The sequence below is a fragment of the Salmo salar genome, chromosome ssa02, assembly GCF_905237065.1.
Source record: "Salmo salar chromosome ssa02, Ssal_v3.1, whole genome shotgun sequence".
In the NCBI taxonomy this organism is placed as follows: Eukaryota; Metazoa; Chordata; class Actinopteri; order Salmoniformes; family Salmonidae; genus Salmo; species Salmo salar.
In genome coordinates, this window is record NC_059443.1 from 87,229,975 (window position 1) to 87,249,215 (window position 19,241).

Sequence of the window (19,241 nt, forward strand, 5' to 3'; positions counted from 1 at the left end):
TGTGAGGAACTACAGATCTCTGTGAGGAACTACAGATCTCTGTGAGGAACTACAGATCTCTGTGAGGAACTACAGATCTCTGTGAGGAACTACAGATCTCTAGGAGGAACTATAGATCTCCGTGTTACTATCCAAACATCAGATTAAGACTCAGTCACACAACTCTCATATCACAGTCACACAATGCTTTTCCCAAACATACCTAATCAATTAGTTGTTTTTCAACAATATTTTAACTTGCAGGAATATTTCCATCTCATGGTTAGTTCCTATGATAATGCAACTCATACATTTACATATTTCAATACTTCTAAAATGGGGTACAGGTTTAAAACAATTACAGGTGCACCTTAGTATCTTATACTATATCATAAATTGTCTTAACTAGTAAACACAGATACTAGTTTTCATCCAGTTCACACAGATAGCTGACTCAGCCTCAGAGCCTCTTAAAACTACGTTCAAGATGTGGTATCCACTCAGATCAAAGGTGGGGCCATCTGCGTTGTTCCCGAAGTGTCGTCTCCCAAGATTGAGGGATCCCTCGTGCTCAATTTACCCAGGTCGACAGGAGCGGTCACCAAGTCAAGATTCATATTCCCATCGCCAAATGTTGTTAGTTTCTTTAATATCAAATGAGACAAACTTATCACACAAGTCAGAGTTATTCTTAAAATAAATCTTTATTCACATAAGGGAGCAGGTCAATACAACGCACAACTATAGAGTGAATCAATTGAGTGCTCTACGATAATGATGGCTGGTCGACGAATCACCCCCAGATGATACGTTGAGAGCCCAGACACAAAAGTACAAAGGTCTTTTACAGCCAAGATAAACCCCTTTTAACCTACATGACAAACAGATGTATAGAACGGGTCACAAGGTTAAGATTTGTGTGAAAGATACTTATAATTCTCAGCCTACAGTATCTGCTGTAAAAACAGTACTCTGTGTAGAGACCAGGGTCTGGCCCTGGGTTCATCTCTCCCTGGTACCATATAGAACAGAAACATTAACTCATGCTCTGGAATGCGGTCTCTTTAGGTTTTATCACCCAAAAGTCATTGTAAATCTCCTGTCAGTGTTTTCTCCCAGAGGCCCATCCTCAGTAGAACACAGACATAATAGTTCTAAGAACCCTCTATTCTGTTGCATAAAACAACCATTTGATGCAATAAAAGTATTATAACATAATCTTGCAATTTTGCTCTCAGTGTCCACTGAAAGTTGACTAGTAACAACAACTGGGACCTAAAAGACACCCACCATGAGACCCACTAAATCTGCCCAAGAAGAGGCAAACAAAAGAAAAACCCACACCAAACTTAAAGACAGGACACAAACCAAAAAGGTGGAGCAACTAAAGGTGTTGACTCTCCACATGTATCAAGATAACTGGAGCACTGGGCCAGACACTCTTAAATAGAACCTGGACCAGCTCAGGTGAAACACCTTCCCACTAACGAGATGGACAAGCCAGCACAGGTGTAACACATACTGACTAAAGAGGTGACACCAATCAGTGCGCCCTACGTGCTAACGAGCTAGACGTGCTAACGAGCAATACGTGCTAAAATCCAAACCTCAAAACATAAATGGAAAAACCAAAGACTGTAACACCTTAAGAGAATGCTTACCACCAACAGAAAATAACTTCCATTTCACATTATAATCAACTACAATGCTTCACCTTCACCAATATAAACATGGTGTCTACTGGCTGTCAACAATTAAAAACAATATTTTTTTATATCTTCATAAAACTCACTAGCTTCTAGAACTCTCGTCCCCTTGGAACGAGCTCAAACAAAACTCATCTCCAATACGGAAGAAAGTGCAGTCTAAATAAATTGTGATCCATGGCAACTCACTGGCTAAACGCAAAACTTTTTGACTGCCCACCTTTGAGACAATCAGAAACCAAGTTGTCCTTACCACAGACATGTCTGATTTCAAGAGGAAACTCCTGCAATATCCATAGTAACTTTCCACCTCACCGCGGAGTTTCTCTCTCTTTTCAGGGTTCACTCGAGAGGCATGTTGTTGGATCGGGGCCCAGTCCCCAATGTCATGCTCTAGTACATTTGGGTTGGCACATCTGAGAATGAACTCTGATTTTCTAAAAGCAGGGCGACAATGTCAATTTAATTGTACCCAAAAATTGTCAGTTGGTTGCATAAATCATTGATTACTAAATGTTACATGAATTGTAAACATGAAATATCAAAACCAAATGTACACCCCTTTGTTAATATGTATTGGCAATAATTAACTTAATGGTGAGGCATGGAATAATAAAACATGTATATTTTGTCAGGCTGAATGTTTGAAATATGAGGTGATTTGAGACCTGCTTCTTCAGTAGTGGAATAAAGACAATTAACACTTGGATGTTGTAAAAAAAATGCTGGAGTGATGTAGGATTGTTAATAAAATTGATTATAGACCAATTTATTATACTGTGTCCATGTGTATAGGCTGCAAGTACGTTGAAATTAAGTTGTTTTCAAGTCATTTAAAAAAAATACGACCAGAAAAACATCTCAACTTTCAACCGAATGTATATTGGTCTTATTTTCAACATATTTTCAATTACATTTTGCTAGGTGGGATATTTCATTGATATCATGAAACAATTCCTTCATGTATGTATTTCCTGATGTTTGATCAGATGTCTTTTATAGGAGAATCTCTTGTCACATTGATCATAGCTACAAAGTTTGTCCACCTGTTTGTGTTCTCTGGTGTATAGTCAGATAGCCAGATGTACTAAAACTCTTCCCACATTGATTACAGCTAAAAGATTTCTCTCCTGTGTGTGTCCGCTGGTGTACTATCAGGCTGCTGAAGTGAGTAAAACTCTTCCCACATTTACTACAGCTATAAGTTTTCTCTCCTGTGTGTGTTCGATGGTGTGTCTTCAGACAGCCAGATGTACCAAAACTCTTCCCACATTGATCACAGCTATAAGGTTTCTCTCCTGTGTGTGTTCTCTGGTGTACAATTAGATGGCTAGATGTAGTACAACTCTTCCCACATTGATAACAGCTAAAAGGTTTCTCTCCTGTGTGTATTCTCTGGTGCACTATCAAGGAGCTTGACACAGTAAACTTCCTCCCACATTTATCACAGCCATAAGATTTCTCTCCTGTGTGTGTCCACTGGTGTACTATCAGGCTGTCTGGTTGAGTAAAACTCTTCCCACATTGACTACAGCTATAAGATTTCTCTCCTGTGTGTATTCTCTGGTGCACGATCAAGGAGTTTGACATAGTAAATTTCTTCCCACATTGATCACAGCCATAAGGTTTCTCTCCTGTGTGTGTTCTATGGTGCACCTTCAATGACCATGATGTTGAAAAGCTTTTCCCACAATCTGAACAATGCTGAAGATTCTTTCCGGTGTGTATTCTCTGGTGCACTATCAAGGAGTTATACACAGTAAATTTCTTACCACATTGATCACAGCCACAAGGTTTCTTTCCTGTGTGTGTCAGCTGGTGTACTTTCAGGCTGTTTGGTTGAGAAAAACTTTTCCCACATTGGCTACAGCTATAAGATTTCTCTCCTGTGTGTATTCTCTGGTGCACTATCAAGGAGTTTGACACAGTAAATTTCTTCCCACATTGATCACAGCCATAAGGTTTCTCTCCTGTGTGTGTGCGCTGGTGTACTATCAGGCTGTTTGGTTGAGTGAAACTCTTCCCACATTGATCACAGCCAAAAGGTTTCTCTCCCGTGTGAATTCTCAGGTGTACTTTAAGTGCATCTGATCTTGAGTAACTCTTCCCACAATCAAAACAGTGGTGAGCTTTCTCTCCTGTGTGTACTCGCTGGTGTATTTTAAGTTCCGATGAAGATTTGCAGTAAGATTTCTTCCCTGTGGGTCTCTGCTGGTGTTTCTTGAGGTGTTCTGATCTGAAGAGACTCTCTGCCTTTTCATGATGTTGTTGAGGCTCCCCAGAGGATCCAAGATAGTCCCGTCTCTCTCCTGTGTGAACAACAATGTCAGACAGATGGTTAAAGGCCCACAACAGCAGAAATTCACAGTTTATTTGATGTAAAAGGTGATGCCCAGATCATACCCATGAAGTTGTACAACAATTATTTGACCATTAAGACAGTCAAGTTAGTAACAATCATATTTTGTCTTGTTTTCACATTAGCGGTAACTAGAAATAAGTTATTAAAGTTGTTGAAATCCTAAGCAGTGTGCAAGACGACTTTTGGTCTCCAATATGGGCCCCTTTCTGTGTTTGCTAAAATTGCGGCACGAGGGCAAAGCACACACAATTTGGTTGCAGAAACACCTCCCTACTAATGAGGAAACCACTAGTTATGGATGTAGTATATCTGGTAATGAGGAAACCACTATTTATGGATGTAGTATATCTGGTAATGAGGAAACCACTAGTTATGGATGTAGTATATCTGCCTGGAGCAAAAATGGTGGGCAAAATGTTTAGTTTTTCACAATGTATTTTGAATATTACAGCGCAAGATCAGGAGTGCTACTCAAGGAAACTCACATTAAGCTCTGTGTCTATTCACTAATTCACCACCGTGGGGGAAAACTCAGGGGAGTTCTCATAGGCTGACAGCAAAAATAGCCTCCATTTCCAGGTTGCATATGAGTGCATTTCACACTACTTTTGGATTATAATTGTAAGGCTCGCTTGAATGTCCTGGTTAATATGTTTGTGTTATTGACGCAAATCAACTGCTTTATACTTTAAAAAACACTTCAACCAGTAAAATGCTCCTTGGCTAGCTTTTCCATCAGCCTGACAATGAGGGTTTGTACACTAAGTGTTTAACAAATTGGCCCATAACTTCACCAAACCATAACATAGACCTACTGTAGGACCCATAACTTCACCTAACAACAACATAGACCTAGGATTATATATAATTTCATTTTTTGGGTGAAACATGGAAACTAAAATGTCTTTGTCATGACATTTCATAACCTGATCACCAGATAATTTTGTCAATAATCCCACTAGGCTACTCTGTAATGTGTTGCCATTCTAAATGTCCTGAATAAAGGAAAATAGCTCTGTGTGTTGTACAATAGCCTATCCATCAAGGAACAGTTCTCTACACATTATGAGCTAAGTATCTCTGTGTCCAAACAGACTAACGAGACCCTACTGGAAATCAACCAGACAATAACACTTTATAAACATCAATTTGTTAGGGATGTTGGATCCAACGTGGAGCACGGCATAACTGTCTTTACCAGAGTAATGAATGAAGAAGCACTTTGGTTTTTGTTGCATGTCGTGATGTTTGTCATGTGACTGTCATTCAGAAAATGATTTCCTGGATCAGCTGATGATAGTTGAACATGTGACTGTAACTAAATTGCTACAGTATTAAGAATTATGTGTAATTATTGAAGAACCGCGTTAATGATAGTATTTATTTGGGTGTTGTCAATTAACTTAAGGTGACTCAGAACCATTGGATTTAGCAAACTCTGAAATGATTTAGGATTTCTGTGCCCATGAAAACTGTTTTCCCCGCATAACAAAAGGAGACACTAAATGTTACGTAGTTCGAGTGCATTTCAGAATACAAAAAAACTGTCCCACAGCAAGATCCAGTATTTAAGTTGAAGTTCATCATATGACAAGCTTAACCTGTTGGGGGTAGGGGGCAGTATTTACACAGCTGGATAAAAAAACGTACCCGATTTAATCTGGTTATTACTACTGCCCAGAAACTAGAATATGCATATAATTATTGGCTTTGGATAGAAAACACCCTAAAGTTTCTAAAACTGTTTGAATGGTGTCTGTGAGTGTAACAGAACTCATATGGCAGGCAAAAACCTGAGAAGATTCTGTACAGGAAGTGCCCTCTCTGACCATTCCTTGAGCTTCTTGACTCTGTTTATTGAAGACTGAGGATCTTTGCTGTAACGTGACACTTCCTACGGCTCCCATAGGCTCTCAGAAGGTGGGAAAAAGCTGAATGATGTAATTCGCGCCCCAGGCTAAAACACATTAGCGCTTTTGGCAAGTGCTCTATCAGAGGACAATGGGCTGAGGCGCGTGCACGAGTCGACCCCAAGTTTTTATTTTCTTTCGTCTTTGAACCTAAACACAGATTCCAGGTCGGAATATTATCGCTTTTTTACGAGAAAAATGGCATAAAAATTGATTTTAAACAGCGGTTGACATGCTTCGAAGTACGGTATTGGAATATTTAGAATTTTTTTGTCACGAAATGCGTAGTGCGCGTCACCCTTCTTTACCATTCGGATAGTGTCTTGAACGCACGAACAAAACAGAGGATATTTGAACATAACTATGGATTATTTTGAACCAAACCAATATTTGTTATTGAAGTAGAAGTCCTGGGAGTGCATTCTGACGAAGACAGCAAAGGTAATAACATTTTTCTTATAGTAAATATGATTTTGGTGAGTGCTAAACTTGGTGGGTGTCTAAATAGCTAGCCCTGTGATGCCGGGCTATCTACTGAGAATATTGCAAAATGTGCTTTCACCGAAAAGCTATTTTAAAATCGGACATAGCGAGTGCATAGAGGAGTTCTGTATCTATAATTCTTAAAATAATTATGTTTTTTGTGAACGTTTATCGTGAGTAATTTAGTAAATTCACCGGAAGTTTGCGGGGGGTATGCTAGTTCTTAACGTCACATGCAAATGTAAAAAGCTGGTTTTTGATATAAATATGAACTTGATTGAACAAAACATGCATGTATTGTATAACATAATGTCCTAGGGTTGTCATCTGATGAAGATCAAAGGTTAGTGCTGCATTTAGCTGTGGTTTGGGTTTATGTGACATTATATGCTAGCTTGAAAAATGGGTGTCTGATTATTTCTGGCTGGGTACTCTGCTGACATAATCTAATGTTTTGCTTTCGTTGTAAAGCCTTTTTGAAATCGGACAGTGTGGTTAGATTAACGAGAGTCTTGTCTTTAAAATGGTGTAAAATAGTCATATGTTTGAGAAATTGAAGTAATAGCATTTCTAAGGTATTTGAATAACGCGCCACGGGATTCAACTGGCTGTTGAGTAGGTGGGACGATTTCGTCCCGCCGACCCTAGAGAGGTTAACGTTATGACTATAACTACTGTTCCCTGGAGGAGGGAAACTAGGCACAACATACTATTAAATCCACACATTATGACTATAATTACTGTTCCCTGAAGGAGGGAAACTAGATACGCCTCGCTGGAAGCCCCGCCTTCCACAGGTGATGAGCGTGAGACTCAGATTTATTCCTTAAATTTAATACCGCTCTTCACCGACCCAGGAAGTGGCGGGGCCAAACAGGTGTTGTAACTCGTTCATAACTGGCATGCAGATCAGTAGAAATGGCAAGATAAATTGGCACTCTAAATGGAAATTGAAAAAGTTTGCCAATTTTACCAGAAACTTCAGCTGCATAATGTCAGAATTTACGAAGGCCAGCAGCAGGTCGGGAATTGGTTATTTTCTTCTGGTTATATTGATCTCTGGCTTCCTCAAGTCATTTGTGTGTGTTAATTATTTAATCAAACGCTTGAAGTATCAGTTCAATTCAAGTTCTGCACATACAGTTGATTTTATTAACCTGTTTAGGATAGGGGGCAGTATTGACACGGCTGGATAAAAAACATACCCGATTTAATCTGGTTACCACTCCTACCCAGTAACTAGAATATGCATATACTTATTACATATGGATAGAAAACACCCTAAATTTTCTAAAACTGTTTGAATGGTGTCTGTGAGTATAACAGAACTCAAATGGCAGGTCAAAACCTGAGAGATTCCTTTACAGGAAGTGGCCTGTCTGACCATTTCTTGAACTTCTTTTCCATCTCTATCATTTACTAAGGATCTCTGCTCTAACGTGACACTTCCCACGTCGTCCATAGGCGCTCAGAGCCCGGGAAAAAACAGAATGTCGTCATTCCAGCCCCAGGCTGAAACACATTATCGCCTTTCTCAAGTGGCCGATCAAGGGACACTGGCTTATGCGCGTGACCCCGACCGCCCCGCCTTTGGGATTTTTTTCCTCTGTTTGCCGAAAAGGAGATTCCCTGTCGGAATATTATCGCTTTTCTACGAGAAAAATGTCGTAAAAATTGATTTTAAACAGCGGTTGACATGCTTCGAAGTACGGTAATGGAATACTTAGAATTTTATTGTCACGAATTGCGCCATGCGCGCGACACTTCTTTACTATTTCGGATAGTGTCTGGAACGCATACGAACAAAATGCCGCTATTCGGATATAACGATGGATTATTTTGGACCAAACCAACATTTGTTATTGAAGTAGCAGTCCTGGGTGTGCATTCTGACGAAGACAACAAAAGGTAATCAAACTTTTATAATAGTAAATATGATTATGGTGAGTGCTAAACTTGCCGGGTGTCTAAATAGCGAGCCCGTGATGCCTGGGCTATGTACTTAGAATATTGCCAAATGTGCTTTCACCAAAAGCTATTTTAAAATCGGACATATCGAGTGCATAGAGGAGGTCTGTATCTATAATTCTTAAAATAATTGTTATGCTTTTTGTGAACGTTTATCGTGAGTAATTTAGTAAAATGTTAGCGAATTCCCCGGAAGTTTGCGGGGGGTATGCTAGTTCTGAACGTCACATGCTAATGTAAAAAGCTGGTTTTTGATATAAATATGAACTTGATTGAACAAAACATGCATGTATTGTATAACATAATGTCCTAGGGTTGTCATCTGATGAAGATCATCAAAGGTGAGTGCTGCATTTAGCTATCTTCTGGGTTTTGGTGACATTATATGCTGGCTTGAAAAATGGGTGTCTGATTATTTCTGGCTTGGTACTCTGCTGACATAATCTAATGTTTTGCTTTCGTTGTAAATATATACACGTCATAACATTTCAACCAATCAATTGGTAGAAAGAAAATACTATTTTTTTTATCTGGGACATACAACATACATGCATTCAGACCCCTTCCCTTTTTACACATTTTGTTTCATTACAGCCTTATTCTAAAATGGTTTACATTTTTTTTAAATTATCAATCTTCAGACAATACCTCATAATGTCATCTTAATACCCCATAGAAGTGAGAAAAAAAGGTTAGAAATGCTTGCATACCAGTGGTTGTATCGCTGTAGGTCATGCCAGTAGGCTACAGTAGGTTGTATCTCTCTAGGTCATGCCAGGAGGCTACAGTAGGTTGTAACTCTCTAGGTCATGCCAGGAGGCTACAGTAGGTTGTAACTCTCTAGGTCATGCCAGTAGGCTACAGTAGGTTGTATCTCTCTAGGTCATGCCAGGAGGCTACAGTAGGTTGTAACTCTCTAGGTCATGCAAGGAGGCTACAGTAGGTTGTAACTCTCTAGGTCATGCCAGTAGGTTACAGTAGGTTGTATCTCTCTAGGTCATGTCAGTAGGCTACAGTAGGTTGTATACAAGTGGATAAATTATCAACCCAATGTGGAGAGTGTTGAATTTGGTCAACAACAAAATGAATGGCTTATTTGCTACGTGAGGTTTACTTGATCCAACAGAAGTTTCGTAATGATTAAGTTGTTATTTGGACACGTGACATGCCGACAACTTTGATAAAAACACTATAGGAGTTGTCTCCAGATCGCTATGCATATTCAAGCTAGTAGCTTAGCATCTCTCTCCATTGAATACAGGCGGTTGACGATAACAACTCTCATAGAATATAAACAATAGATTACAATAATAACATGAATCCACCAATCCAAAGAAAGGATAGGCGGGAGCGAGACAACACACAGTGCCGCTTTGTGGACAGATTCCCCTTGTTAGGGCAGAGAGACATCTTGTCAGTATATCCATAATCTTTGGTGTAGCTAACCCAACTCTCACATGGCACTATTGGGGGGCATGGTGTGTAGTAAAACATCACTACATTAAAATCACTACATGCCGTGCCCCCCAGTCTGCGGTCAGCATATAGACCCTTCTCAAATATATATGTTAAGTCACTTTTTGGAAACGGCACGGAGAAAACAAGGGGTAGCTTGCTCTCTACGTCGTCTGACTCTAGGATCCCAGCCGGCGAACCAAAACAACGACGTTGTAGAAGAAGAGGCAGACGGAGCGGTCTTCTGGTCAGACTCCGAGGACGGGCACATCGCTCACTGCTCCCGAGCATACTACTCGCCAATGTCCAGTCTCTTGATAACAAGGTAGACGAAATCCGAGCAAGGGTAGCATTCCAGAGAGACATCCGAGACTGTAACGTTCTCTGCTTCACGGAAACATGGCTCACTCGAAACACGCTATCTGAGTCGGTACAGCCACCTGGTTTCTCCACGCATCCTGATGATAGAAACAAGCATCTCTCTGGTAAGAAGAAGTGCGGGGGTGTATTCCTTATGATTAATGAGACGGGGTGTGATCATAACAACACACAGGAACTCAAATCCTTTTGTTGACCTGATTTAGAATTCCTCACAATCAAATGCCGACCGCATTATCTACCAAGAGAATTCTCTTCGATCATAATCACAGCCATGTATATCCCCCCCCCAAGCCGACACATCGACGACCCTGAAAGAACTTCATTGGACTCTATGTAAACTGTAAACCACATATCCTGAGGCTGCAATTATTGTAGCCGGGGATTTTAACCTCTATGGGCTAGGTGGGACGCTCCTACTCAACAGCCAGTGGAATCCCGTGGCGCGATATTCAAATACCTTAGAAATGCTATTACATCAATTTCTCAAACATATGACTACACCATTTTAAAGACAAGACTCTCGTTAATCTAACCACACTGTCCGATTTCATAAAGGCTTTACAACGAAAGCAAAACATTAGATTATGTCAGCAGAGTACCCAGCCAGAAATAATCAGACACCCATTTTTCAAGCTAGCATATAATGTCACAAAACCCAAAACCACAGCTAAATGCAGCACTAACCTTTGATGATCTTCATCAGATGACACTCCTAGGACATTATGTTATACAATACATGCATGTTTTGTTCAATCAAGTTCATATTTATATCAAAAACCAGCTTTTTACATTAGCATGTGACTAGCATGTGACTAGCATTCCCACCGAACACTTCTGGTGAATTTACTAAATTACTCACGATAAACGTTCACAAAAAATATAACAATTATTTTAAGAATTATAGATACAGAACTCCTTTATGCAATCGCTATGTCCGATTTTAAAATAGCTTTTCGGTGAAAGCACATTCTGCAATATTCTGAGTAGATAGCCCGGCCATCACAGGCTAGCTATTTTGACACCCACCAAGTTTAGCCCTCACCAAACTCAGATTTACTATTAGAAAAATTGGATTACCTTTGCTGTTCTTCGTCAGAATGCACTCCCAGGACTTCTACTTCAATAACAAATGTTGGTTTCGTTCCAAATAATCCATAGTTATATCCAAATAGCGGCGTTTTGTTCGTGCGTTCAAGACACTATCCGAAGGGTAAAGAAGGGTGACGCGCCCGATGAGTTTCGTGACAAAAAAAATCAAAGTATTCCATTACCGTACTTCGAAGCATGTCAAACGCTGTTTAAAATCAATTTTTATGCGATTTTTCTCGTAAAAAAGCGATAATATTCCGACCGGGAAACCCTGTTTTCGTTCAAAGACCAAAAAATAAAAACATGGCGTCGGCTCGTGCACGCGCCTCAGTCTCATTGTTCTCAGATCGACCACTATCCAAATGCGCTACTGTTTTTCAGCCATGGCCTGCAAAGTCACCATTCATCGTTCTGGCGCCTTCTGAGAGCCTATGGGAGCGTTATAAAATGTCACGTTATGCCAGAGATCCCCTGTTTTGGTTAGAGATGATCAAGAAGGCCAAGAAATAGTCAGAGAGAGCGCTTCCTGTTTGGAATCTTCTCAGGTTTTGGCCTGCCAAATGAGTTCTGTTATACTCACAGACACCATTCAAACAGTTTTAGAAACCTTAGGGTGTTTTCTATCCAAATCAAACAATTATATGCATATTCTAGTTACTGGGCAGGAGTAGTAACCAGATTAAATCGGGTACGTTTTTTTATCCGGCCGTGCAAATACTGACCCCTATCCCCAACGGGTTAACAAGGCTAATCTGAAAACAAGGCTCCCCAAATTCTATCAGCATATCGACTGTGCTACCAGGGCAGGTAAAACCCTAGACCACTGTTATTCTAACTTCCGCGACGCATATAAGGCCCTCCCCCGCCCTCCCTTCGGAAAAGCTTACCACGACTCCATTTTGTTGCTTCCAGCCTATAGACAGAAACTAAAACAGGAAGCTTCCGCCCTCAGGTCTGTTCAACGCTGGTCCAACCAATCGGATTCCACGCTTCAAGACTGCTTCGTTCACGTGGACTGGGGATATGTTCCGCATTGCTGCGAAACAACAACAATGACGAATACGCTGATTCGGTGTGCGAGTTCATTAAGAAGTGCATCGGCGATGTCGTACCCACAGCGTCTATCAAACATTCCCAAACCAGAAACCGTGGATTGATGGCAGCATTCGCGCAAAACTGAAAGTGCGAACCACTGCTTCTAATCTGGGCAAGGTGACCGGAAAATGACCGAATACAAACAGTGTAGCTATTCCCTCCGCAAGGCAATCAAACAAGCTAAGCGTCAATATAGAGACAAAGTGGAGTAGCAATTCAACGGCTCAGACACGAGAGGTATGTGGCAGGGTCTACAGTCAATCATGGACTACAAAAGGAAAACCAGCCCCGTCGCGGATCAAGATGCCTTGCTCCCAGACAGACTAAACAATTTTTTTGCTCACTTTGAGGACAATACAGTGTCACTGACACGGCTTGCAACCAAAACCTGCGGGCTCTCCTTCACCGTAGCCAACGTGAGTAAAACATTTAAACGTGTTAACCCTCGCAAGGCTGCAGGCCCAGACGAAATTCCCGGCCACTCCTCAGGGCATGCGCAGACCAGCTGGCTGGTGTGTTTATGGACGTATTCAATCTCTCCCTTTCCCAGTCTGCTGTCCCCACATGCTTCAAGAGGGCCACCATTGTTCCTGTTCCCAGGAAAGCTAAGGTAACTGAGCTAAATGACTACTGTAGCACTCACTTCCGTCATCATGAAGTGTTTTGAGAGACTAGTCAAGGACCATATCACCTCCACCCTACCTGACACCCTAGACCCACACCAATTTGCTTACCGACCCAATAGGTCCACAGTCGACGCAATCACCATCACACTGCACACTGCCCTAACCCATCTGGACAAGAGGAATACCTATGTAAGAATGCTGTTCATCGATTACAGCTCAGCATTTAACACAATAGTACCCTCCAAACTCGTCATTAAGCTCGAGACCCTGGGTCTCGACCCCGCCCTGTGCAACTGGGTGGTGAGGGTAGGTAACAACTAGAGGTCGACTGATTAATCGGAATGGCCGATTAATTAGGGCCGATTTCAAGTTTTCATAACAATCGGTAATCTGTATTTTTGGCCACCGATTTGCCGTTTTTGAAAAATATTTTTTAAATATTTTCTTTTTACACCTTTATTCAACTAGGCAAGTTAACTAGGCAAACTCTTCGCTATAGGGGGCAGTATTTTCACGGCCAGATGAAAAACATACCCAAATTAAACGGCCTACTTCTCGGGCCCAGAGTCAAATATTTGCAAATTATTAGTAGATTTGGATAGAAAACACTCTGAAGTTTCTAAAACTGTTTGAATGGTGTCTGTGAATATAACAGAACTCATATGGCAGGCAAAAACCTGAGAAAAAGTCAACCAGGAAGTGGAGGCTCTGAGAATTGTAGTTTTTCTTTCTAGTCCCTTTCGAAACTACAGTATCTGTGGTGTTATGTTGCAATTTCTAAGGCTACCATTGGCTGTCTAAAGCCTTCAGAAAGTGGATTGAGCCTTCTCCTGTCACTGGGCAGATTATAGGAGCTCAGTTACTGAGTGGCCTGCCTGTGGACAAAGGGATTGGATATGCGCGGTCACGAGAGCACGCTGTTCCTTCTTTTTCCTCCTTGAATGAATACGCTATTGTCCGGTTTGAATATTATCGCATTTCTACCTTAAAAATGCCATAAAGATTGATTTTAAAGAGCGTTTGACATGCTTCTAAGTATGGTAATGGAACATTTTGACTTTTTGTGTCTCGAATTGCGCTCGTGCGTTAGCCTTTGGATAGTGACCTGAACGCATGAACAAAACGGAGGTATTTAGACATAAAAATTGATTATTTCGAACAAAAACCACATTTCTTGTGGAAGTAGCAGTCCTGGGAGTGCATTCTGATGAAGATCAGCAAAGGTAATACAATAATTCTATTGAAGTTGGCGGGTTTCGCCGTGATGGCGAGCTATGTACTCAGAATATTGAAAAATGTGCTTTCTCCGTAAAGCTATTTTAAAATCTGAAACAGCGGTTGCATAAAGGAGTAGTCTATCTATAATTCTTAAAATAATTGTTATGTATTTTGTCAACGTTTATGATGAGTATTTTTGTAAATTCACCGGCAGTTTTTGGTGGGAAATACATTTTCTGAACATCAAGCGCCAATGTAAAATGCTGTTTTTGGATATAAATATGAACTTTATCGAACAAAACATACATGTATTGTATAACATAATGTCCTAGGAGTGTCATCTGATGAAGATCGTCAAAGGTTAGTGCATAATTTAGCTGCGTTTTCGGTTTCTGTGACATATACCCTTGCTTGGAAAATGGCTGTGTGATTATTTGTGTCTATGTACTCTCCTAACATAATCTAATGTTTTGCTTTTGCTGTAAAGCCTTTTTGAAATCGGACAATGTGGTTAGATTAACGAGAGTCTTCTCTTTAAAATGGTGTAAAATAGTTGATTGTTTGAGAAAATTGAATTGTGGTATTTTAGTTGTTTTTGTAGTTCGCGCCATGCGATCCCATTGGCTGTTGGCAAGGGGTTCCGCTGGCGGAACGGGGTTCCGCTAGCAGAACGCCTAGATGTAAGAAGTTAAGAACACATTCTTATTTTCAATGACGGCCTAGGAACGGTGGGTTAACTGCCTTGTTCAGGGGCAGAACGACAGATTTTTACCTTGTCAGCTTGGGGATGCAACCTTACGTTAACTAGTCCAACGCTCTAACCACCTGCTTTACGTTGCACTCCATGAGGAGCCTGCCTGTTACGCGAATGCAGTAAGAAGCCAAGTTAAGTTGCTAGCTAGCATTAAACTTATCTTATAAAAAACAATCAATCAATCATAATAACTAGTTAACTACACATGGTTGATGATTACTAGTTTATCTAGCCTGTCCTGCGTTGCATATAATCGATGTGGTGCGCATTCGCGAAAAAGGACCGTCTTTGCTCCGACGTGAACATAAGCATAAACATCAATGTCTTTCTTAAAATCAATACACAAGTATATATTTTTAAACCTGCATATTTAGTTAATATTGCCTGCTAACATGAATTTATTTTAACTAGGGAAAATGTGTCACTTCTCTTGCAAACAGAGTCGGGGTATATGCAGCAGTTGGGCAGCCTGGCTCGTTGCGAACTGTGAAAACTATTTCTTCCTAACAAAGAGAGCCGACTTCGCCAAACGGGGGATGTTTTACAAAAGCGCATTTGCGGGAAAAAAGCACAATCGTTGCTAACCATAAACATCAATGCCTTTCTGAAAATAAATACACAGAAGTATATATTTTTAAACCTGCATATTTAGCTAAAAGAAATCCAGGTTAGCAGGCAATATTAACCAGGTGAAATTGCTTCGAGGGTGGCTGTTGTCGGTGCTTCGAGGGTGGCTGCTTCGAGGCTGGCTGTTGTCGGTGTGTTCCTGGTTCGAGCCCAGGAAGGAGCGAGGAGAGGGACGGAAGCTACACTGTTACACTGGCAATACTAAAGTGCCTATAAGAACATCCAATAGTCAAAGGTATATGAAATACAAATCGTATAGAGAGAAATAGTCCTATAATTCCTATAATAACTACAACCTAAAACTTCTTACCTGGGAATATTGAAGACTCATGTTAAAAGGAACCACCAGCTTTCTCATGTTCTGAGCAAGGAACTTAAACGTTAGCTTTCTTACATGGCACATATTGCACTTTTACTTTCTTCTCCAACACTTTGTTTTTGCATTATTTAAACCAAAATGAACATGTTTCATTATTTATTTGAGCCTAAATTGATTTTATTTATGTATTATATTAAGTTAAAATAAGTGTTCATTCAGTATTGTTGTAATTGTCATTATTACAAATAAATAATAAATAAATAAAATCGGCCAATTAATCGGCAGCGGATTTTTTTTGACCCACCAATAATCGGTATCGGTGTTGAAAAATCATAATCGGTCGACCTCAAGTAACAACATCTCCACCCCGTTGATCCTCAACACTGGGTCCCCACAAGGGTGCGTTCTCAGCCCTCTCCTGTACTCCCTGTTCACTCACAACTGCGTGGCCATGCACGCCTCCAACTCAATCATCAAGTTTGCAGACGACACTACAGTGGTAGGCTTGATTACCAACAACGACGAGACGGCCTACAGGGAGGAGGCGAGGGCCCTCGGAGTGTGGTGTCAGGAAAATAACCTCACACTCAATGTCAACAAAACTAAGGAGATGATCGTGGACTTCAGGAAACAGCTGAGGGAGCAGCCCCCTATCTACATTGACGGGACAGTAGTGGAGAGGGTGGAGAGTTTTAAGTTCCTCGGCATACACATCACGGACAAACTGAAATGGTCCACCCACACAGGCAGCGTGGTGAAGAAGGTGCAGCAGCGCCTCTTCAACCTCAGGAGGCTGAAGAAATTTGGCTTGTCACCAAAAACACTCAAACTTTTACAGATGCACAATCGAGAGCATCCTGTCGGGCTGTATCACCGCCTGGTACGGCAGCTGCTCCGCCCATAACCGGAAGGCTCTCCAGAGGGTAGTGAGGTCTGCACAACGCATCACCGGGTGCAAACTACCTGCCCTCCAGGACACCTACACCTAAAAAAATGTAAAATGTAAAATGTACACCACCCGATGTCACAGGAAGGCTAAAAAGATCATCAAGGACAATATAACCACCCGAGCCACTGCCTGTTCACCCCGTTATCATCCAGAAGGTGAGGTCAGTACAGGTGCATCAAAGCTGGGACCGAGAGACTGAAAAACAGCTTCTATCTCAAGGCCATCAGACTGTTAAACAGCCATCACTAACATTGAGTGGCTGCTGCCAACATACTGACTCAACTCCAGCCACTTTAATAATGGAAAAATGTATGTAATTAATTTATCACTAGCCACTTTATATTATAATGTTTACTTACCCTAAATTACTCATGTCATATGTATATACTGTACACTATACCATCTACTGCATCTTGCCATCTTGATGTAATTAAATGTATCACTAGCCACTTTAAACAATGCTGCTTTATATGTTTTCATACCCTACATTACTCATCTCATATGTATATAATGTACTCTATACCATCTACTGCATCTTGCCTATGCCGCTCAGCCATCACTCACATATATATTTGTATGTACATATTTGTATTCATTCCTTTACACTTGTGTGTATAACATTTACATTTACATTTAAGTCATTTAGCAGACGCTCTTATCCAGAGCGACTTACAAATTGGTGCATTCACCTTATAATATCCAGTGGAACAACCACTTTACAATAGTGCATCTAAATCTTTTAAGGGGGCGGGGGGGGTTAGAAGGATTACTTTATCCTATCCTAGGTATTCCTTAAAGAGGTGGGGTTTCAGGTGTCTCCGGAAGGTGGTGATTGACTCCGCTGTCCTGGCGTCGTGAGGGAGCTTGTTCCACCATTGGGGTGCCAGAGCAGCGAACAGTTTTGACTGGGCTGAGCGGGAACTGTGCTTCCTCAGAGGTAGGGAGGCGAGCAGGCCAGAGGTGGATGAACGCAGTGCCCTTGTTTGAGTGTAGGGCCTGATCAGAGCCTGAAGGTACGGAGGTGCCGTTCCCCTCACAGCTCCGTAGGCAAGCACCATGGTCTTGTAGCGGATGCGAGCTTTGACTGGAAGCCAGTGGAGAGAGCGGAGGAGCGGGGTGACGTGAGAGAACTTGGGAAGGTTGAACACCAGACGGGCTGCGGTGTTCTGGATGAGTTGTAGGGGTTTAATGGCACAAGCAGGGAGCCCAGCCAACAACGAGTTGCAGTAATCCAGACGGGAGATGACAAGTGCCTGGATTAGGACCTGCGCCGCTTCCTGTGTGAGGCAGGGTCGTACTCTGCGAATGTTGTAGAGCATGAACCTACAGGATCGGGTCACCGCCTTGATGTTAGTGGAGAACGACAGGGTGTTGTCCAGGGTCACGCCGAGGCTCTTAGCACTCTGGGAGGAGGACACAAGGGAGTTGTCAACCGTGATGGCGAGATCATGGAACGGGCAGTCCTTCCCCGGGAGGAAGAGCAGCTCCGTCTTGCCGAGGTTCAGCTTGAGGTGGTGATCCGTCATCCACACTGATATGTGAGAGCACGTGGTGCGGAGACAGATTCTCGCCACGCCACCTGGTAGGAGCGACCTGTCAGGTAGGACGCAATCCAAGCGTGGGCCGCGCCGGAGATGCCCAGCTCGGAGAGGGTGGAGAGGAGGATCTGATGGTTCACGGTATCAAAGGCAGCAGATAGGTCTAGAAGGATGAGAGCAGAGGAGAGAGAGTTAGCTTTAGCAGTGCGGAGAGCCTCCGTGACACAGAGAAGAGCAGTCTCAGTTGAATGCCCAGTCTTGAAACCTGACTGATTAGGATCAAGAAGGTCATTCTGAGAGAGATAGCAAGAGAGCTGGCCAAGGACGGCACGTTCAAGAGTTTTGGAGAGAAAGGAAAGAAGGGATACTGGTCTGTAGTTGTTGACATCGGAGGGATCGAGTGTAGGTTTTTTCAGAAGGGGAGCAACTCTCGCTCTCTTGAAGACGGAAGGGACGTAGCCAGCGGTCAAGGATGAGTTGATGAGCGAGGTGAGGTAGGGGAGAAGGTCTCCGGAAATGGTCTGGAGAAGAGAGGAGGGGATAGGGTCAAGTGGGCAGGTTGTTGGGCGGCTGGCCGTCACAAGACGCGAGATTTCATCTGGAGAGAGAGGGGAGAAAGAGGTCAAAGCACAGGGTAGGGCAGTGTGAGCAGGACCAGCGGTGTCGTTTGACTTAGCAAACGAGGATCGGATGTTGTCAACCTTCTTTTCAAAATGGTTGATGAAGTCATCCGCAGAGAGGGAGGAGGGGGGGAGGGGGAGGAGGATTCAGGAGGGAGGAGA

At 42.0% G+C, this 19,241-nt stretch overlaps 1 protein-coding gene across 1 annotated transcript; it reads right to left on the reverse strand.

The window, feature by feature from the left end:
• Positions 1 to 2,675: 2,675 nt before the first annotated feature.
• Positions 2,676 to 10,134, reverse strand: LOC106600521 (zinc finger protein 239-like). Its single transcript, XM_045713469.1, has 3 exons — positions 10,042 to 10,134; positions 3,510 to 3,893; positions 2,676 to 3,341 (listed from the first exon to the last, which is right to left on the reverse strand). The coding sequence occupies exons 1-3, from the start codon at positions 10,132 to 10,134 to the stop codon at positions 2,715 to 2,717; spliced, it is 1,104 nt and encodes a 367-aa protein (XP_045569425.1). The 3' UTR covers positions 2,676 to 2,714.
• Between the last annotated feature and the right edge of the window lie 9,107 nt (positions 10,135 to 19,241).

Coding starts and splice junctions, on each gene's coding strand:
- LOC106600521 (XM_045713469.1), bottom strand. CDS start 10,134: ATGTGCCCGTCCTCGGAGTCTGACCAGAAGACCGCTCCGTCTGCCTCT. Junction 3,894..10,041: donor TCGCCGGCTGGGATCCTAGA/GTCAGACGACGT, acceptor AAACACCAGCAG/AGACCCACAGGGAAGAAATC. Junction 3,342..3,509: donor CTCAACCAAACAGCCTGAAA/GTACACCAGCTG, acceptor TGGTCATTGAAG/GTGCACCATAGAACACACAC.